The sequence below is a fragment of the Erinaceus europaeus genome, chromosome 20 (genome assembly GCF_950295315.1).
Source record: "Erinaceus europaeus chromosome 20, mEriEur2.1, whole genome shotgun sequence".
Taxonomy (NCBI): Eukaryota; Metazoa; Chordata; class Mammalia; order Eulipotyphla; family Erinaceidae; genus Erinaceus; species Erinaceus europaeus.
In genome coordinates this window covers 45,506,409-45,528,746 of record NC_080181.1, presented here as the reverse complement: position 1 = coordinate 45,528,746, position 22,338 = coordinate 45,506,409, and the positions used below count along the sequence as shown (strand labels likewise).

Here is a 22,338-nt window from a genome sequence, read left to right as displayed (position 1 = left end):
GCCTTTGATAAGAAGATAGGTGGGATTGGGCGGGGTGTGAGAGGTGGGGAACCTCCATTCCCTGAGTTCACCAGCTCCTAAGTAGCAGCTGCCTACAGTTCCTAATTTCTATCCTCTTCTGCACCACCACCACCACTCCAAGCCTTCCTATGTGTTTGAAGTCCCACTGCAATTGAAAATGCACTTGAGGGGAGTTGGGCGGTAGCGCAGTGGGTTAAACACAAGTTGCGCAAAGGACCGGCATAAAGATCCCGGTTCGAGCCCCCGGCTCCCCACCTGCAGGGGAGTCACTTCACGGGCGGTGAAGCAGGTCTGCAGGTGTCTGTCTTTCTCTCCCCCTCTGTCTTCCCCTCCTCTCTCCATTTCTCTCTGTCCTGTCCAACAATGACGACATTAATAACAACAACAAGAAAAACAAGGACAACAAAAGGGAATAAATAAATATATGAAATATTTTTTTTTAAAAAAAAGAAAATGCACTTGAAGCCTTTGAAGACTAATCTGCAGCTTAAACTGTTCTCCTAAAATGCTCGCCTGCTTAAACTGCTTAATGGAAACCCCAATGAGACTGAAGTCTGTGACTCCGAATTAACATAATTAAGTAACTTATGGGCCTGCATTAATTCAGCTGTTATGCACTTAACCGTTTTTTTCATGTTTACGGAAGGAGAAAACATGATTCAGCGCCCCCATCAAAACACGGTGCAAAAATACTGAGAGAAATTTGGCTGGTGGCGTCTCAGTTTTCCTTCCCAGAAACAGAGTAAACACAGGCTGGAAAGATATGTGTCCTTGGCGAAGGCTGAGCAGGGAGCTTCTCTGTCTCTAGGCCACTGCCAGCCTTGGAGGGAACTGGAGGGGGTGTCCTGGCAGCCTCCAGCTACCCTGCTCCCTCAGAGCTTCCGGGACCTGTCTCTTGGGCTGAGGGTGCTTCTAGGAAGTCAGGAACAAGACTTGCTGTACCCAAAACACTGGGTCCCAGGTGACAGCCCTGCTTGAGAAAATGTGGGAATTCAGTGAAAGTTCAGCAGGGACAGGAAGCTTGCCAAAAAGTAGGCAGGGCCAGGCAATAGCTCATCCGGAAGAGCAAGCACTTTACCACACACGCAGACTCGGGTTTGAGCTTCAGGGAACACATGGGAGCACCATGCACAGCACCACGGGAAGCTTCACAAATGATGAAGCCATGCCATGGTGTCTCTCCTCCTCTCTCTGAAATTAAAGGAGGGCGGGGGGGAAAGTCTACCTGGAGCATTAGAATTGTGTCTGCCCAGGTCCTTGGAAGTGAGTCAAAATAAAACACACACACACACACACACACACACACACACACACACACACACACACACACACACACACACACACACAACTAGGTTCTTCCTAGCTATAAAGGAATAAGAACTTCAGATCCACTAGGCTGTAGTCTTTCTGGGCAAAGCAAGTTCTGCTCAAGCCTAGGTGGAAGGCCTGCCCTCCTCCTTCCACTACCAGCCCCTGAAGCCTCAGACAAGGTCACAAGACGACATCAATAACAACAACAATGAAAAATAACAAGGGCGGGAGTCGGGCTGTAGTGCAGCGGGTTAAGCGCAGGTGGCGCTAAGCTCAAGGACCGGCGTTAGGATCCCGGTTCGAGCCCCCAGCTCCCCACCTGCAGGCAGGTCCCTACACAGGCGGTGAAGCAGTTCTGCAGGTGTCTATCTTTCTCTCCCCCTCTCTGTCTTCCCCTCCTCTCTCCATTTCTCTCTGTCCTATCCAACAACAACGACATCAATAATAACTATAACAATAAAACAACAAGGGCAACAAAAGGGAATAAATAAATAAATAAATAAATAAATAAAAAAGAAAAATAACAAGGGCAACAAAAGGGAAAATACGTAAATAAATAAAGAAATGATAAGTAGTGGAGTAAGTAAAGAGATGAAGGACAACTGCATATTGTCCCTCACGTATGGAATACAGAGAATGAAAGCAGACAAACTTCCGGGAGTCGGAAGGCAAGTAAACAAATTGTTTCGCAGACTTTCTGAGAATTAATTTCACCAGGTTTTAAAACATCATTTGTGTAAACTACACAAAGCACCTTTGGTCCTTGTGCTTTGCGCCACATGCACTTAGCCCGCTGCGCTACCGCCCGACTCCCAACACAAACCACCTTTGAAGGCAGCCTCTAGTTTACAACCTTTGACACAATTTATATAGATTTCCCTACTCAATAAGCACAGAATAAAATACTCTTCAAATACTCATTGGGATACTTACCCCAAAAGTGAAAATATACTGGGATCACAAACAATTTCTCAACAATTTTCTGAGGGAGCGGAAATTACATGAAAAAAATCTTTGATCTTGATGTAATAAAGTTAAAAAATACAACAAGAAGAGCAACAGGAAAAAACTATGCAGTTGGGAAAAAAATTAATCCCTTATAAATAACTCTTGAGTTAAAGAGAATAATCAAACCTAAAAAGAAAACAGTAACTGGGAGGCGGTGGTAGCACAGCAGGTTAGGCACATGTGGCACGAAGCGCAAGGACCAGTGTGAGGATCCCGGTTCGAGCACCCAGCTCCCCACCTGCAGGAGAGTTGCTTCACAGGCAGTGAAGCAGGCCTGCAGGTGTCTGTCTTTCTCTCCCCCGCCCATCTCCCCTCCTTTCTCGATATCTCTCTGTCCTATCCAACGACAACAACAATAATAACCACAACAATGATAAAAAAACAACAAGGGCAACAAAAGGGGGAAAAAATGGTCTCCAGGAGCAGTGGATTCATGGTGCAGGCACTGAGCCCCAGCAATAACCCTGGAGGCAAAAAAAAGAAAGCAATAATTCAAGGATGACTAAAAGTGAGGGCAGTGTATAACTAGGCCAGAAAGAGGTGGTGAGAGGGGAATATATACAATATCTATTTACTTATTAGCACACATCAAAGTCTGAAAATAAAGAACTGAGCATTCTAGTCAAAAAAGACCCTGAAACCCCAACAAGATAAAAATTAAAAGCTAATGGAAGTAATAAATAAAGAAAAGCAGAAATCCACAAATCATAAACTTAGTAAAGAAAATTTAGTTCTTTGGAAAAATTGAAAGGAATTAGCATATCTTTCATTAGTTTGATCAAGGCAGAAAGGAGATGATACACATAAGATCAAGAACAAATATAACTATAAATCTAGAGAATATGTCATATGACAATATGGAGAGATGAGTAGATTTTTCAGGGAAATTTTAATGACTGAAATTTCCTCATGAAAATAGAAAAACCTGAATTGATCTAGCCCTTACCACGAATGATCAGATTAATTAGTCAGCTCTGTCAACATAAAAAAATAGTGACTTGGTTTACAGTTAACAATATTTATATACTTTCCCCATATTTGGGAGCTACTCTCTTCCCTGACCCAACTTTCTAGTCCTTTTTCCAGCCATGACATCATCTCCCCAGAAAATAACCTGGGTCCACCTGCATATTAGATGTCAGACTGAGGCAAAAACTAGTAAAGTCATGGGCCCCTTGGAATATACCTAAAATAGACCTACTAGCTTTTTACAAAACAGAGACCCCAAATCTTCATCTGCAGTGTTCTTGCCTTTAGGTTTATGATTAGTCAACAATTTGTTCAGCTTTCTATCTTAACTCTTTTTCAGCCCCCAGGTTCCAGATGCTACCATGATGCCAACCTGACTTCCTTGGGCAGATGAGCCCACCATGTGTACTGAAACCCCACCTCCCCAGATCTCTGCCCCACTAGGGAAAGAGAGACAGGCTAAGAGTATGGATCGATCTGCCAATGCCCATGTTTAGCGGAGAAGCAATTACAGAAGCCAGACTTTCCTTGGGTCCATACTCCCAGAGAGATAAAGAATAAGGAAGCTCTCAAGGGACAGGATTGGATATGGAGCTCTAGGGGTGATTATGTGGAAATGTACCCCTTTTATCCTATAGTCTTGTCAATATTTCCATTTTACAAATATTTTTTAAAGTCACTTATCCACATTATAAGAACGTAGAACACAGTGAAATACAGGAAGTTTCCTAATTCACTCTCTTTTTTAAGTAACTTTAATTTTTTTATTATTTTATGTATTATTATTGGATAGAAACAGAGGAAATTGAGAGAGGAGAAGGAGATAGAGAGGGAAAGAGACCCAGAGACACCTGTAGCCCTACTTCACCACTCAAGAAGCTTCCCCCTGCAGGTGGTCCAGGGGCTTGAACTTGCATCGCTGCTCATAATGTGTGTGCTTAACCAAGTATGCCATCGCCTGCCCCCTTCTGCCAATTCATTCTCGAAAGCCAGTGTAATTCTGATACTCAGACTGGAAGGAGACATCACAAAAAATAGCAATGATAATTCAGTCTACCCTGTAGCTAAAGACATAAAGCCATAACAAAACAGTAACAATTGAATGAAGCAGTGTATTAAAAAAAAGCAATGCTCACAGCTGAAAAGAATGGATCCCAACAGCAAAAGTATAAAATTTCCAATGTTAGGAAATGCATTAATATAATTCACTACATTAAACAGGTTAAACAGGAATGCTGAAAAAACAATACAACACTTTAATAGATGTTTCTTTAAAGTCACGTAATGAAATTCAACACTCATTCTTGATCAAGCCTCTTAGAACTCTAGGAATATAATGAAATTTCCTGAATTAAAGAAAGTGCACTGCACAAAACCTACAGAAGACAGCTACAAATGATACAAAACTAGAAACATTCCCATGTAAGACAGAAATGAAACAAGAAAGCCTATGAATGTCATTGATATTCATCAAGAAACCCTACACATTGAAGCAGGCTAAGAACGTGAAATAAGAGTTGTTTCTGTTCAAGAACTAGACCCCTTCTGTAATATGTACAGATAGCTTTTAATTACACCTGCCCAGAAAAAATAAGAGAATAAACAATAGCACCAATAGATGTCATCAAATTGACCAGATTAAGAAACCAATAGCTTTCCTATGTCCATTTCGATAATGATCAGTTAGAAATATAACATAAGGACCGGGTGGTGGCGCACCTGGTTGAGCACACATGTTATAGTGCACAAGGACCCCGGTTGTAACCCCGGTCCCCACCTAGAGAAGGAAAGCTTTGCAAGTGATGAAGCAGGGCTGCAGGTGTCTCTCTTTCTCTCTCACTATCTCCCCTACCCTCTCGATTTCTGACTGTCTCTATCCATTAAATAAAGATAATAATAAAAAAAGAAATATAACATAAAATAGAAATCTAGATATAAACCTAAGGGAAAAAAATGTATGAATCTATATGAAGAGAATGGTAAAAACTTTTTAAAATAATATAAAATTAGACCCGAATAAATAGAAGCACCATGATTTCAGGTGGGAAGACTCAACATTGCAAAGATGTTAACCTCCCCCCATGTCATTTCCAAGAAATTCCTATAAAAATCCCAATAGGATTTTTTATGGACCTTGAAGTAGATTCTCGAGTTCATCTGAAAGAGAAAGAATAGCCAAGAAACTTCTGGGGAAAGAATCAGAAGAGAAAATCTGTTCTATCAACCAAAAAAAAAAAAAAAAAAACTTCTTAAACTATAATAATTAAAAGTTAGTATCTTGGAATTAAAAACAAACAGACTAATAAAACATAGTGGAAGACCCAGTACACATAGGATGATTTAGTATGTAATAAAGGCAGCAGGTAGACATGACAACCTTGGGGAGAAAAAAGTTACATCATGCCTTCCTGTCTTTCATGGAAATAAATTTCATATGAATTAAAAATCTAAATTATAAGGGGCAAAAATCATTAATCTTTTAAAGTAAATTAATTTTTTCTATGCTTTTAGAGCAAAGGAGAATATATTTATGATTGTGGGGTGTTTTGTTTTTTTTTGGTAAATATATCTTTTTGTTTTAATGAGAGGAGAGACGCAGAGAGACAAAAGACACACACACACACACACACACACACTGCTCAGCTCTGGCTTATTAGTGTGGAGGACTGAACCTGGGACTTCGGAGTCTCATGCTTAAAAGTCTTTTTGCAGAACCATTATGATATTTCCCCTACCCAATTGTGGATCTTTGTAAGTCAGATCACAAAACCAAGACTCACATAGGAAAGTATGATGCTGTATTCCCAAAAGTTATATGTTAATAATGAATCAATGCAGTTTCATTGAAAAAAGATAATACATATAGTGATCTTACCGCCTATTATCTAGCAAGCACTCAGTAAGTACCAATTCTTTATTTCTTTTTTTTTAAACAAAGATTTAGATATTTTATCTTCTTTGTGTACTTTTTACTTGAATAAAATATTATATACATTTTGTGACATTTGGACTTATTAGTAATTTTCTAGCAATAACATTATTTTATAGACTTAATTTGAATAGTTCTTTTATTTGCTTTAATTGTTATTTATTTAGTTATTTATTTATATCAGAGCACTGCTCTGTTGTAGCTATTTATGGTGTTGGATCTTGAAGCCAGGACCTCTCTCCCACAAGTCTCGTGTACTAGCTCCAGCCCATACTGTTTTTAAGTGATAAAACTTGTAAGAAACATGCAATTTAAAAAGAAAGAAAGGAAGGAAGGAAGTGGAAGTGATTTCTACATCTGTCTAATGGAGATTTTAAGAAATTAAGACCTGTGGTCTGGGAGGTGGCGCAGTAGATAAAGCATCGGACTCTCAAGCATGAGGTCCTGAGTTCAATCCTCGGCAGCACATGTACCAGAGTGATGTCTGGCTCTTTCTCTCTCCTCCTATGTTTCTCATTAATAAATAAATAAAAAATCTTAAATATATATATATATATATATATATATATATATATATATATATAAAGAAATTAATACCTGCCAACATCTAGTAAGGAGCTAAGAATTCCAGTCAACAGGCAAATAAGTAACTCACTTTGAAAGAGGCTCCTTTAGCCCCAAAGGAGTTTTCTTTTCAGATTACGGTCATAGCTAATAGCTTGCCTGCAATCTTATAAATGACCCTGAGTCACACTTGAGTGCCAAAGCCATTCACCATCTGTACTAAATAACAAAAGCTTACTGTCTTAAGCAATTACATTTTAGTTTGACTGCCATGTAGCAATGGATAATTGGTAGACCATCTCTTTGGTAAAGAAATGGGAAAATAGCATGTACAAACTATTGTATTTTACTGTTGACTGGAAAACATTAAAAAAAGAAAGAAAGAAAAAGAAATGGGAAGCTAAGGGACCAGGCGGTGGTGCATGCTGGGTTAAGCATGATAGTACCGTGCACAAAGACCCAAGCAAGGACCTAGGTTCGAACCCTACTCCCCACCTGCAGTGGGGACACTTCACGAGCAGTGAAGCAGGTATGAAGGTATCTGTCTTTTCTGTCCCTCCCCATCTTCCCCTGCCCTCTCAATTTCCCTCTGTACTATTGAATAAAATGAAAAAAAAAATTTAAAAAGGAGCAGTGGATTCATAGTGATAGCACCAAGCTTCAGTGATAACTCTGGAGGAAAAAAAAAAGATAAAAAAATAGAAATGGGAAATAACAAGTTTTTGTTCTAATAATGGCAAAGCAGCATTAACCGCATTGATTATTTTAAAAATAGTAGTTGTAAACACAAAGCATTATTTAGGAAAAATCACCACAGTTGGGGAAGATTAGGACGCAAACAGAAGGAAGCAGAAGCTTAAAGGGGGTTCAGCAACTGAAAGAAAGTACCCAGGCTGAGTATGATTCCAGTTGAGATAAGATAACCATCCTGGGTGTCGGGCGGTGGCGCAGTGGGTTAAGCGCATGTGGCGCAAAGCGCAGGGACCGGCGTAAGGATCCCGGTTCGAGCCCCCGGGCTCCCCACCTGCAGGGGAGTCGCTTCACAGGCGGTGAAGCAGGCCTGCAGGTGTCTATCTTTCTCTCCCCTTCTCTGTCTTCCCCTCCTCTCTCCATTTCTCTCTGTCCTATCCAACAACGAATTGCGTCAACAAGGGCAATAATAATAACCACAACGAAGCTACAACAAGGGCAACAAAAGGGGGAAAAAAATGGCCTCCAGGAGCAGTGGATTCATGGTGCAGGCACCGAGCCCAGCAATAACCCTGGAGGAGGAAAAAATAAAAAAATAAAAAAGAATAAATAAATAAATAAATAAATAAAAGATAACCATCCTGTGAGGGAACTCCCCATCTTTCATGCTGCAAGGTATCTTCCTCTTTCTCTCTCTTTCTCTCTCCCTCTTCCCTCTCCATTCCTCTTGTCCTATCAACTAAAAGTCACTGGGAATGGTGGATTCACCATGCAGGCATTGAGTCCCAGTGATAACACTGGTAACAGTTTAAAAATATATAAAATACGGAGTTGGGCAGTAGTGCAACGGGTTAAGCACAGGTGGCCAAAGCACAAGAACCAGCAGAAGGATCCCAGTTCCACAAGGACCAGTATAAGGATACCTGTCCCAGTCTCCAGCTCCCCACCTGCAGGGGAGGCGCTTCAGAGACAGGTGTCTATCTTTCTCTCCCCCTGTCTGTCTTCCCCTCTTCTCTCCATTTCTCTCTGTCCTATCCAACAAGGACGACATCAATAACAATAATAACTACAACAATAAAAAAAGGGCAACAAAAGGGAATAAATAAATAAATATAAAAATATATATAATAAACAATTATACCAAAGGACATTATAATCACAGGGAAAGGACAGGTAGAAACAAAAAAGAAGAGAAAGACAATATAAAAGCTTCCAAAGCATCAAATCATATTAAATAAAGAACAATACGATGACAGTCCATTGATTGTCAGAAACAATCAATGCCAGAAGACAGGGGAAATAACATCTTTCTAGCACTGGAAGAAAAACGTGTCAAGCTAGAAGTCCACAGTCAGCAAAGATGCCTTTCAAAAGTAAAGACAAACTCCAGACACTCTCAGAGAAAACCGGAGATCACTTCTTACCAGCGAACCTGAGCTTCAGAAAACACAAAAGCACAGCCTGTGAAACTGAAAACCAGAGGGAGCAGTACAGCCAGAATAAAAGGAAGACAGGGCAAGGCAAAGACGCAAGCCAGTGCATTTCTTTTCCTGAGTATCTTTATGGCCGACTGGCTGATGAAAGCAAGGATCACCATGCATTGTGGATTTTTGACAGATGCTGTAAAACAAATGAAAACAACAAGCCCCCAGGTTGAGAGGGAGTGAATTCAGACAATGTTTCAGGATCATGAATTATCCAGGAGGCAGTGCCAGACCCCCAGACAGCCCAGCCTGGGGAAGCAAGGACACACATTTTAATCTCTGAAAGTCACAACAGGAGAGAGAGAAAGAGCTTCTGCTCAGCTTTGGGAGTAGGGGGTAGAGAAGCTTCTCAGGAATTATGTGCATTTGTGCCTACATACCTGGGGAGGGAAAGCTCTATTAGGGGTGCTGGGGGTTGTCCTGTCCTGGAGGGGGCTTGGAAGAAGGGGACACTGTGTGAGTGGAGAGGAGGCTGGGGCCATGTAAAACAGCCTTGGGGGCGTGACTGTCACAGATTCCTTGGGCACCACTAGTGTTAACCTCATACCTGTGTCTCCAGACCCTCTCAGTCACCCCTAATGACACATCCCCTGCTGGGCGTTCTAGGGTCTCCTCAACACATCCTCCACTCCAGGCCATGCCTCCTCCTCTCATGCCCATTGGGGGTTTCCCTGTTTCCCTGGGGTTCCCTGTCACTACAGTTCTCAGCCTTGTAGTATCTTCCACTGACACTTGAGCACCCACAGGTCATGCCGAGCTTCTGGTCTGTCACCCATTTATTCTGACCCTGGTGGCTACTGAGTATTAGAGGTTCTGCACACACCCCAAAATTAGAAAAGCAGTGAGTTGGGTGGTAGCGCAGCGGGTTAAGCGCACATGGAGCAAAGCGCAAGGACTGGCATAAGAATCCCGGTTTGAGGCCCCGGCTCCCCACCTGAAGGGGAGTCACTTCACAAGCAGTGAAGCAGGTCTGCAGGTGTCTATCTTTCTTTCCCCCTCTCTGTCTTCCCCTCCTCTCTCCATTTATCTCTGTTCTATCCAACAACGATATCAAAAACAACATCTATAGCAGCAACAATAACTACAACAGGGGCAACAAAAGGGAATAAATAAATAAATAAATAAATAAATATTAAAAAATCAGAAAAGAATTCCTCAGCAATACCACTCTTAGGCATTGATCTACAGGACACTCAAAACACTAATTAGAAGGGACGTGCCCACCCCTATGTTCACAGCTGCATTATTCACAGTAGCCAAAGAGTGGAAGCAACCTAAATGTCCATCAACAGCTGACTGGCTAGAGAAGTGATGGGAGACATACTCCATGGAATATACTACTCTACAATGAAATGAGACAATATTGTGTCCTTTGGGACAAAACAGATGGAACTGGAGGTGACTGTGCAGTAAGTGAAGTAAGAGATGAAAGACAACTACCAGATGGGTTTACTCACATGGGGAATCTACATAAATGATACACATGAACTTGCAAAAGATTTAGGAGGAGTAGGAGAAGGAAGGAGTGGGGTAGATGACATAATGGTTAAGTAAACAGACTCTCATGCCTGAGGCTCCATAGTTCCAGATTTCCTTTTTTGTTTAATTTATTATTGGATAGAAACAGGGAGATTGGGAGGAGAGTGGACATAGAGAGGGAGAGAGACAGAGAGATACCTGCAACCCTCCTTCATGGATCATGAAGCCTTCCCTCTGCAGGGGGGACCAGGGACTGGAACCCCTCCCCACCCAGATTTAAATCCCTTGCACCACCATAAACCAGAATCAAACAGTGCTCTGGTTAAAAAAAAAAAAAAAAAAGGAGGAGGAGAAAGGAAACTGTTTTTAAGACTTGTAAGAATTTTGGTGGTTGGGAGTTGGGCAGTAGCTCAACGGGGTTAAGTGCACGTGGCACAAAGCACCAGGACCAGCCTAAGGATCCCAGTTCGAACCCCGGCTCCCCACCTGCAGGGGAGTCGCTTCACAGGCAGTGAAGCAGGTCTGCAGGTGTCTGTCTTTCCCTCCCCCTCTCTGTCTTCCCTTCCTCTCTCCATTTCTCACTGTCCTATCCAACAATGAGGACGTCAACAACAATAATAACTACAACAACAATAAAAACAACAAGGGCAACAAAAAGGAAATAAATAAGTAAATATTTTTTTTAAAAAAAAGCTTTAAAAAAAAGAATTATGGTGGTTATCTTTGGGAGGAGGGAGGTGAGGACACAGAACTAGTGTGTGTGGTATGGAACTGTACCCTATAATCTCCTAATTTTGTAACCCACTACTAACCACAAATAAAAAAAAATTAAAAAGAAGAAGAAATGACAAGCATTCTCATTCTCAAGCTCTGAAAGTAGAGGTGTTCTCTGGAGTCTGGAAAACCTGGGGATTCAGTTTTTCAGTGATCACAGAGCTGTCTCAGTGAGAACAAACCACATCCATGACACACTGTTCTCTGAGGGCTCCCCACTCCCCATCACCATCCACAGCATGGGTGTCACCAGTGGTCAGCCCCCAAGACCTCGAACCCAGCACATTCAGAAGTCGTCTGTCCCAGATTCTGACACACTGGGGCTGGGGTGAGGACCATTAGCACAATGATATGGACACTCCAAGCACACAGATTCTGGGCAGCCCTACAGATGGAACCAACTCTTCAATAACAACTATCACATGGCATGCAGCTTCCTGGGCCAGTGGGGGGTGGGAATGCGTGGGAGGGATGGGTCACAGTCTTTTAGTGGTGGGAATGGTGTTTATGTACACTCCTAGTAAAATGTAGTCATATAAGTCACTAGTTAATTAATATGAGGGGGAAAATTAATTGTATGTCTCAAAGTTTTTTAAAACACAGACTGAGTCTTTTTAATATATAGGCTGTGTATTTGATATGCGGACTCTCTCAAAAGCCTAGACCAAGTAGATCAGAAGCAACCAATAGCACAGCTATATACAAGATACTGGGTACTGTACAGCAAACCATAACAAAAGGACTTTTCAAAGTTAACCCAATTACCAAATAATGTGATGATAACATTAACTATCGATTGTCTTTTGGAACCCTAAGATAGCAGGAACCTCACATCTCCTCTACTTCCCCTAGTCCTGGAACCCTTGGATAGGACCCACTTTCCCGTATGCCTCTCCCAATCCATATCAAATAATATTGCATCTACCGATCACAACCTAATCAACGCAACGATGGCCACCTCAACATGCTTCACTTCAGACTGTGTCCAGAGACTTCACGTGTGGAATGACAACCCTTCAGCTTCATTACTCGGGTGAGACTTTTCCTTTCATAGTATACTCTAATTCCATCTCAGGTGGTTCACTTTCTAACAAAGTCCCAAAACCTAGACATACACCAGTTTCTGTGAGAGAGAGCATATGTTCACATGTATCCATAAACTACTACAAAATATATACCTGAAAGCAGAAGTACACTAGAGTTTGCAGTGAGTATCCCCCTAACACTTCCTCTCCACTATTCCAAGCTTTGGGTCCATGATTGCTCAACAATTTGTTTGGCTTTGTATGTTAACTCTCTTTTTCAGTCACCAGGTTCCAGATGTCATCAGGATGCCAGCCAGGCTTCCCTGGACTGAAGACCCCACCAATGTGTCCTGGAGCTCCGCTTCCCCAGAGACCTACCCTACTAGGGAAAGAGAGAGGCAGACTAGGAGTATGGACCAACCAGTCAATGCCCATGTTCAGCGGGGAAGCAATTACAGAAGCCAGACCTCCCACCTTCTACAACCCACAATGACCCTGGGTCCATGCTCCCAGAGGGATAGAGAGTGGGAAAGCTATCAAGGGAGGGGGTGGGATATGGAGATTGGGTGGTGGGAATTGTGTGGAGTTGTACCCCTCCTACCCTATGGTTTTGTTAATTTATCCTTTCTTATATAAAAATTTTTTTTAAAAAGAAATCTCCCAAAAAAACAAACAAACAAACAAAAAAACTATCACATGGAATGACAATCACCAGCCACTCCAAAGATCACCAAGACTTGTGGAGATGGGAGAGCCCTAGTGAATGAATGTAGTGACTGTCTGTCCAAACTCCAGAACTCCCTCTTCCCCAGAGATTGGCTGATCCAGAGAGCCCCTGGCCCAATCTTTACACCTTGTGCTACTTGATGAAGAACTGAGAGGGTGGCCCGGGAGGTGGCGCAGTGATAAGGCTTTGGACTCTCAAGCATGAGGTTCTGAGTTCGATCCCCGGCAGCACATGTGCCAGTGATGTCTGGTTCTTTCTCTCTCCTCCTATCTTTCTCATTAATAAATAAATAAAATCTTAAAAAAAAAAAAAGAACTGAGAGGAGCGACAGCCAACTCCCCAAAGGCAATGGAGCAGGGAAGGGGGCGCACTGTGAAGGCAATACCAATACAGCCACCTGACTAAGGCTGGGCACCTTCAAACCAAGAGGCTGAGTGCCAGGGGAGGCCTGCGGGAGCACCCAGGCTCTGGGGGAAATCAAGGTGCGCTTGGCCGTGTGCATCTGCTCAGGCCCAACTCAGCTATGGGTCCCCGACGAGTCCTCCTGGTTACTGGTGACAGACAGCGACACTGTGAGGTTGGGGTCTGAGGAGGAAGATGTCTGACTCTGCTCTAGAGTCACATCCTGGCAAGGGGACAAAGCAAGGGGCAGCTGGATTCTGGAAGTTCTTGAACAGGCTGGAGTGGGGGTGAATGGAGTCCAGCGCAGGGGATGATGGGACTGCGACAAGCCCAGGGGACACAGGGAAGTCAGGGTCTGCCAGGGGGACACAGGGACAAATCCTCCTCAGTGAAAGCTCAGCAGTAGAGGCAGGGGAAGTGACCCAGCAGTCTGGGATGGGCATTGGGGAGGAGGCATTGGTACCAGGCAGAAACAGTAAGCACTGTCTGTGGGGAGTGACGGGAAGAGCTGGGCGAGCTGAGCGTGGGACAGAGCCCATGGGGCCTTTAGGGGAGGGGTGATGAGCAGGTAGTCAGACCAGTCCAACAGGGACAGTACATTGGCCTTCTAGGCAGAAAGAGTGAACCACCGCTCTGCCTCCAGGCACAGAACAGGTGGCCCGAAGGATGAGACCCACAGGAGGGGACACTGCCCAGCACCTCTCTCCAGGCCCCTAGGTTGCCCTTCCAGACCTCACCTCCGATCTTGGCGTTGTATGCAATGCCCACAATGCAGTAGGAGTTATTGGCCGAAGCGGCGACCTCTCCCGCACACCGGGTGCCGTGTCTGCAGAGAAGAAGAAGTATAGCAGGTGAGTGAGTAGTGGAATCAGCAGCAGAGCGCCTGGGGGCTCACAGGTCCCAATACCAGGAGTGACGTGAGGCTACTTCCAGTCAGGAATTGGGCAGCCTGTCCCCTGCTGCCCCCTTGCCAGGGGACAAGGTCTTCTGCCAGTAAATGGTGTGTGTGTGGAGAGGTCTTTTCCCAAGTACAAACCCCTGCCCCCCCCCCGCCCCGTTCACCCTCACACAGCATTCCAGACTCAGCACACTCAGATGAAGCATACATACTGTCCTGGCTGGCAGAACTCTAATTTATTTATTTCTAAAATGATTTTCTTTTTTTACATAAAAATTATTTTAATTTAATTTTTATTTAATTACTTTATTTGATAGGACTGAGAGAAATTGAGACCGGAAGGGAGAGATAGAGAGGAAGAGAGACACCTACAGCACTGAACCACTCATGAAGCTTCCCCTGCAGGTGCGGGAGTGGAGGCTTAAACTTGGGCTCTTGAACACTGTAATGTGGGCTCTCAACCAGGTGCACCATCAGCCAGCCCCTTATATGTTTATGTGTTTGTTTGTTTGCTTATTACTAGAGCACTGATCAGTTCTGGCTAATGGTGGTACAGGGGGGTGTGGGGGGATTGAACCTGGGATTTCAGAGCCTCAGGCATGAGAGTCTCTTTGCATAACCATTATGCTTTATACCTCAGTTTATTTATTTATTGACCAGCATGTGGCTCATCTCTGGCTATTGGTGATGCTGGAGATCGAACCTGGAACCTCTCACATGCAAGTCCTATGCACTACCACTGTGTTATCCCCCACTCCCCCAGCGCCTGGTGAGATGTGAAACAGACCCCAGGAGCAATCCTGTAAGGTCCCCTGTGTATCTCTGTAAAGCTTGGGGACAGCCTGCCCATCCTGTCATGGCCCTTTAAGCAGGAGCCCAGAAAAAGCACTGGAAGCTAAACCCTGCCCAGCAGCTGTGTGATCTCTAGAGAAATTACTAGCCAGACACACCACTTTCCTCAGTAATGACCTTGTTTTCCCAATATGCTATACCGGGTCGATTCTTTCAGTGGGGGTCTAAAGTTGGAACAGCATGTCTTTGAGGAGAATCCCAGGGGAAGGAAGGACAAGAATCATTCATTCAGATTTAAAGGCTTTTTGAGAAACAGCCTCCGTGGAGTCCGTGTGTTAACCTTAGGGAAGAGAGCCAGCTGTCCCACTGCCCTTGAGCACCCCACCCTCCCCTCCCAACCCCCAGCTCTGCTCACAGTCACGTGAGGCACAGCCCCTGTCTCTCCACCCCTTCCCATTCAATCCTGCCCTTCAAGGATCACTGCTGGAGTGAGCATCATTCCTTCGACCCCCCCTCCCACTCCAGGCCTGTGACCAGAAATGAGACACCCTGCACCCCAAGTATGCATGCTGCTGTGTGGGAAGGGCACCTTGGGGTGTGAGGCAGGGAGAGCAGCCCTCCACCCCGGGGTGGGGCCCTGTGGCTCTGGGAATGATGCAGGCTGTCCAGTGCAGAGATCAGCTGGCCAAGGGTAGGGGTGGGGGGCAAGGGCGGCACCTCATCTGAGCCTCAGAGACTAGCACTGCTGAAAACTAGACTCCCAGAGAGGGAGGGCAGGCATGCCTTGGCAGTCTTGGTGTCCACGGTGGGGAAGAAAGAAAGAGCTCCTGTTCTCTACATATTTTTGGAATTATGGTGAGAGCTCAGGGCATGCGCATGGCGACAGAGAAAGGACAGGGCAGGCACAGTGGAGGAACTCCCAGGGACGGGTTTGAGGAACAACTCCAGCCTCAGGGCAGGTCTGTAGGGTGCAAACCACCTAATGGCTCCAATCAATGGCCACTGCCATTTGCAATGTGCAACAATAGCCATAGAGGACAAAAATATCCTCCACCTATGATCTCACTAGGTCCCAAACCTCTGAAAGGAGGGACAGATCACCTCTGTGGAAAATCTCCAAGATGCTAAGACACTGGGACTTATCTAGCTCACCCAATCTGCACAGCCAGCAATGGCTGACCTGAGATTCAGACCCATATTCACCTGAGATCATTGGTTCTCCTTCCTTTTAGGACCCTCATAAGGCCCAGGATTGAGTCAAACTCAAACTCATAAGGCCCCAGATGGAGAAAACTCAAACACATGGCCCCACTTGCAATTAACATAGCTGGTCATGGAGATGGCTAGACTCAAGTGTCATTTTCAAATATCCTGCCAAGGTTGGAAATAGTAACACTGCCTGCCAAACATCTCTTACTAGTTGACCATGGAAGGCAGCACCACTCAAGGAAGAAGCTAAATCCGAACATGTGGCCTTTGTGCTAGCAGGGCTGTGTCTGTTGAGGTTCTGGCTCCCAGGGGAAACCCAGATACCCAACAGGCCGATGGAGAAGTCCCATTAGCTTACAGGGACATTGTCTGTGCTCTGTGGGTCAAGGCCTCAGTGATTCTGCAGAAGGAGGGACAGGGAGGCAGAGAAAGAGGAGACCAAGCCACCTACTTATTTTCATTGCTGGCATCATATCGCGGAGATGGGTCATAATCATTTCCGTTGACATCGTAGCTTGCGTACGAATCCTAAGAAGTGGAATCTCAGTGAGCAAAGTGAAACAGCATGGCACCTTGCAGCCCCGCTCCCAACTATCTTTAATGGACCAGAAATCAGAAGAAAGCAAAGGCCTGGCCCTCTCTCCCTGCAACTGTCAGCTTTTTATCTTTGTGTTTTCTTATGGAAGAAAATACACAACATCTACCACCCCAACCATTTCTCAGGTAGCAATTCAGTGACATTGAGCGCTCCTGCACTGAGCAATGCTCAACTCTTTTCATCTTGCAGAACTGAAACTGCACCAACTAAAAACTAGCGACCCACGCCTCCTCCTCCTGGCACCCAGCACCCACCACACCACTGTCTTTGTGACTGGGCTGATTCTAAATATGAATGGGATCACACGACACTTGTCCTCTCATGTCTGGCTCCAATGACTTACTTAGCCTAATGCCTTCAAAGTTCATTCACATGGTGTTGGAATTCCCTTCACTTTGTGTTTTTAACAAAATCGTTTACTTAAAAGACTTAAAACCATGATACTCATATGATTTCAAATCCTCCTCTAAAAATCATCACAAATTCTCTCTGGTATTGGTGACACAGATTTCGAGACTGTCAGTTTTCAGGTCTGCACCACAAGAAAAAGACTTGGAAGCAACATAGGTGTTCCAACAGAAGATGAGTAGTGAGAAAGTTGTGGCATATATACACAATGGAATAGTAATCAGTTATTAAGATTAATATCTTGGATGATGGAGCTTGAAGGAATCATGTTAAGTGAGTTAAGTCTGAAAGAGAAGGATGAGTATGGGATGATCTCACTCATTGACAGAACTTAAGAAACAAAGACAAAAAGAGGAAACACAAAGTGAAACTTGGACTGGTTTGGTGTACTGCACCAAGGCAAAGGACTCTGAGGAAGGGGGCAGAGAGGGGAGCCTTTTGGGGTCCTAGTGTATGATGATGAGAAAGGATCTAAGCTGGGGGTGAGAGTATCTTGCAGACACCTATCACGCTGAAGTAAGAAATTGTACCCATGTGCCAATACTTTAAACTATTAACCCCCCAATAAAAGCAGAAAAAAGGAAAATAAATACCATTGACATACCACTATTTTTGGCATCCAAGTTTTACAGAAAACTGAATGCATTTGTGTGCCCATTTCAAACTGGATTCTCTTCCTGACATTGTGAACTCAGTTAATCATCACAATAACCCTGTAAGAGTCATTCTGTTATGAAGCCCATTTTATGACAGTGACACCGAGGCACAGATAATTTAAAAAGCTTGCCCATGGCCTCAGCGCCGCTAAGTTACACAGCCAGCACAGGAACTCAAGACCGTTTAGAGTCAGAGCCCACATTCCCTCCTTGTTCATTCTGTTGCTGGGATTTGTCTGAAGACTCATCATGAGTGGACCTGGACCTGGACCTGGACCCGGACCCCTGGACCTCTGGGACTCTGATCCCTCTACAAAATTCCTCTCTCCAGTTCCAGATCAGCAAGAGGATATTTCTTTCCCCAGTATGATCTGTCTTCCTGATATTGTTTTTAAATATTTTTTTAATATTTATTTATTCCCTTTTCTTGCCTTTGTTGTTTTATCATTGTGATTATTATTATTTTTGTTATTGATGTCGTCCTTGTTGGATAGGATAGAGAGAAAAGGAAAGAGGAGGGGAAGACAGAGAGGGGGAGAGAAAGATAGATACCTGCAGACCTGCTTCACCGCCTGTGAAGCAACTCTCCTGCAGGCGGGGAGCCAGGGGCTCGAACCGAGATCCTTAGGCTGGTCCTTGCGCTTTGCAGCACCTGTACTTAACCCACTGCATCACCGCCTGACTCCCGTTTTTAAATATTCTCAGTGAGTTATTCTCAGTGAGTTGACACAGCAGCAAAAGTCCGCTCACTGTGTTTTCCTGGTTAGATGCCATTTGTGCAGTGAAAAGTCTTTGCAGGCCTGTTCCAGGGTTTGACTTACATAGTTGGGAGCCAGGTCTGGGTGGTTCCTCTCAATGCCATCGTCGAGGATGGTGACCACCACGTTCTTGCCTGTGTATCCCCGCTTCCACGCTGCCTGCACGTTCATTTCTGACCGGCAGCGGCTGTGCTTGTCGCTGCAGTGCTGGGGGGACAGAAGACACACAAAGTCCCCACCTGTGTGGACACTCTGGATATAGGAACAGATGTTTTGTGCAAACCCAGCAGAGGTGGCAGGAAGCAGAGCAGAAGTCCATCTTCCCACCATTCCCGGCAGAAGAAGAATGGTGGTGGTGGTGGTGGTGGTGGTGGTGGTGGTGGTGGTGGTGGTGGTGGTGTGTGTGTGTGTATGTGTATATACCTTTTCTGCACCTAGAGATCTTTCATTTTCCCAGAGGATCCCCTCACATTAGGGGGATTGCCCAGTGATCTATTTCCTTTCCTTTTTTCTTTCTTTTTGCCTCCAGGCTTATTGCTGAGGCTCAGTGCCCTTACCACTCCTCTGATCCTAGTGGCCTTTTTTTTTTTTTTAAGAACTATTTTATTTGATCGAATAAAGAGGAAATGAGAGGGAAGCAGACAGAGAGGGAGAGCCAGAGGGGCACCTGCAGCATTGGTTCAACTGCTTGTGAAGCTTCCCCCCTGCAGGTGGGGACTGAGGCCTTAAACCCAGGTCCTTGTGCATGGTAATACATGCACTTAAGCAGGTGCACACCACCCAGCTCCTACCCAGTGGCCTTCCCCCCTTACTCCCTCTTTTTAAATTTTTAGACAGAGTAAAAAAAAAAAAAAGAGAGAGAGAGACAGGGAGAGGAGAAACACTGCAGCCCCACTCCAACACTTGTGAGCCCTCTCCCCTATAGACGAGATCCCATGTGATGACCCAGGGTTCACTCTGGTCCTCGCACAGTGTAATATATACATTCTACCAGGTGAGCCACCTACCGGCCCCCAGGAGTCTCTTCTCACTGGGTCTATCACTGGCACCCACCTTCTGCCCTTACCACACACTAGGGCTTTCAGAGGAACACTCATCAGAAACCTGCCACTGGTAAAGTTTTTTTCCCCAATATTTATTTATTATTTTTTGATAGGACAGAGAGAAATTGAGAGGGGAGGGAGAGACAGAGACATCTGCAACATTGCCCCACCACTCGAGAAGCTTCCCCCCTACAGGAGGAGACTGAGGCCTTGAACCTAGGTCTTTGCTCATGGTAACATATGTGCTCAATAGGGTGTACCACCACCTGGTCCCCTGAGGTTGTGTTCTCACATCCAAGGAGAATTGTGCATTTGGATCTGGGGTGAGAACTAAACTTAACCCATCTCAGAGGACCCCCCCACCCCACCCCAGATACTCACCATGTACCACATGTTGGACCAGATGGGGTCATTGAAATAAAGCGCCTGGGGACTGGCTCGCACCTGCCTCTTCACTCGACGTTTCACTTCTTGTTGCTGGAGCCATTTCACCTGGCAGAGGAGAGACATGGTAACGTGTATGCTCAACTGGGTGCACCACTGCCCAGCTCCGCTCCATACCTTTAAAAATTCTTCAAATCCACCCAACTCCTGTGGAGAGCAGTCTGGAGAACCCTCAGAAGGCTAGAAGTGGACCTACCCTATGACCCTGCAATTCCTCTCCTGGGAACATATCCTAAGGAACCAAACACACCCATTCACAAAGATGTGTGTATGCCTATGTTCATAGCAGCACAATTTGTAATAGCTCAAACCTGGAAGCAACCCAGGTGTCCAACAACAGATGAGTGACTGATCAAGTTGTGGTACATATACACAGTGGAATACTACTCAGCTATTAAGAATGATGAATTCACCTTCTTCACCTCATCTTGGATGTAGAGTGAAGGAAACATGTTAAGTGAGGTAAGCCAGAAAGAGAAGGATAAAGATAGGATGATCTCACTCATGAGCAGAAATTGAAAAATAAGAACAGAAGAGGAAGCACAAAGCAGAACTTGGACTGGAGTTGGTGTATTGCACCACATGAAAGGATTTGAGATGGAGGGTGTGATTCAGGCCCTGGTGCATTATGGTGGAGGAGGACCTAGGTGGGGTGTTAAGAGTGTTTTTCAGGGGTTGAGCGGTGGCGCACCTGGTTGAGCCCACATGTCACAGTGTGCAAGGATCCGGGCTCAAGCCCCCAGTCCCCACCTGCAGGTGGAAAGCTTTGCAAGTGGTGAAGCAGGGCTGCATGTGTCTTTCTGTCTCTCTCTCCCTCTCTAACCCCTCCCCGCCTTCCTCTCAATTTCTGGCTGCTTCTATCCAATAAATCAATAAAGACAATAAAAAAATTTTTTAAGACTATTTTGCAGAAAACAATTTTTTACACACGTACCAACAACTGTATTTACTGCTGATTGTAAATCATTAATCCCTCCAATAATTTTTTTTTTAATTCTAACATTTTGAAATCTTCCCACCAGAACCGCCTGGGTTATGCTCAGAGAGCAAGGAGACAGCTCAGAGTGTCCCAATGTGGGCCATTGCAGGGGGTGGCATCCTTTCCCTCCACCCAACAATGACACAGTTCATCAACCTCAGGATCCACCTGTGAAGGATCCCCTTACTGTCACCACCCCCTGCATTTATTTGCCAGGGACATTTTTGTCTGTTTGTGCTTGGGTGGCTCCAGTACACAGAAGCATCAGATAAAATCCCATCTGGGGTTAATGGAAAGAGCTGCTTCAATGTTGTGTCACTGCTGAAAAGAAACTTGAACTTCACTTATACTTGGGGCGGAGAGGGAAAGTCCATCCCACTGACAGAACAGGGATGGGCTCAGGCCCCCAGAATAATGTCCCATCTTCTGAGCTTACTGTCCCCCCCCCGCCATGACCTGCCCGGGTTGGTGGTGATAGGGGCAGGGGCGGAGGCTTCCCTAATAATATCTTGGCTCTCCCACGTTCTGCATCCCTCTGTCTGGGAAGGGAAGGCAGGGCAGGGCAGGGCTGGAGTCATCACTCGAAAATGCAGGGGCTGGGAGACTCAGTAACATGGGACTAGAAGCAGTCAAGCTGGAAAGAAATCAGAGGAGTCATTGAAGAAAAATTCTGCGAGCCCTTTCAGGCATTGGCTACAGCTTCTGTAGCACCGACCCGCCTCCCAGGTTCCTGGCAAAGGAATGAGTTAAAGAACAAATGCTTTCAGTTTGCTTAAATGACAGGCCCTGGAAAAACCCAGTGGCTGATGCGACCTGCTGAGAGGGGTCCTTTTTTTATAAAGTTGGTATTTTAAAAAATCATGTAGAGGTAATTAAGGATGTTATAAAAACAACTGCATGACTCAGAGCAAAATGAAGATGCTTGGTGTGCGTGTGTGCGTGTGTGTGTGTGTGTGTGTGTGTGTGTGTGTGTGTGTGTGAATTTCCCTTCTCACTTGCTTTTCTAGCTTGTACAAATGTCCACCCTCAGTTTTTATGGGAAGTAGAGGCTGATTGTAAATTCCACTACTTATAAAAGAGTCCGTCTACAATCTTGGACTGGAGCTAATTACGACAAAAAATAAATCCCATCTGCCTCCGATTGAACTTTCTCCAAAGCCCTATAACATT

General features: G+C 44.8%; 1 protein-coding gene across 2 annotated transcripts in view; it reads right to left on the bottom strand.

The window, feature by feature from the left end:
* PCSK6 (proprotein convertase subtilisin/kexin type 6) overlaps positions 1-22,338 on the bottom strand; it is a 160,062-nt gene that overhangs the window by 77,990 nt on the left and 59,734 nt on the right. For both annotated transcript variants that reach the window (XM_060179302.1, XM_060179303.1), the window contains exons 3-6: positions 20,127-20,237; positions 18,766-18,909; positions 16,734-16,810; positions 14,121-14,209 (exon numbers count right to left, since the gene is read on the bottom strand). In XM_060179302.1, coding sequence (XP_060035285.1) covers positions 14,121-14,209; positions 16,734-16,810; positions 18,766-18,909; positions 20,127-20,237 — 421 coding nt within the window. The remainder of the gene's footprint in view (positions 1-14,120; positions 14,210-16,733; positions 16,811-18,765; positions 18,910-20,126; positions 20,238-22,338) is intronic.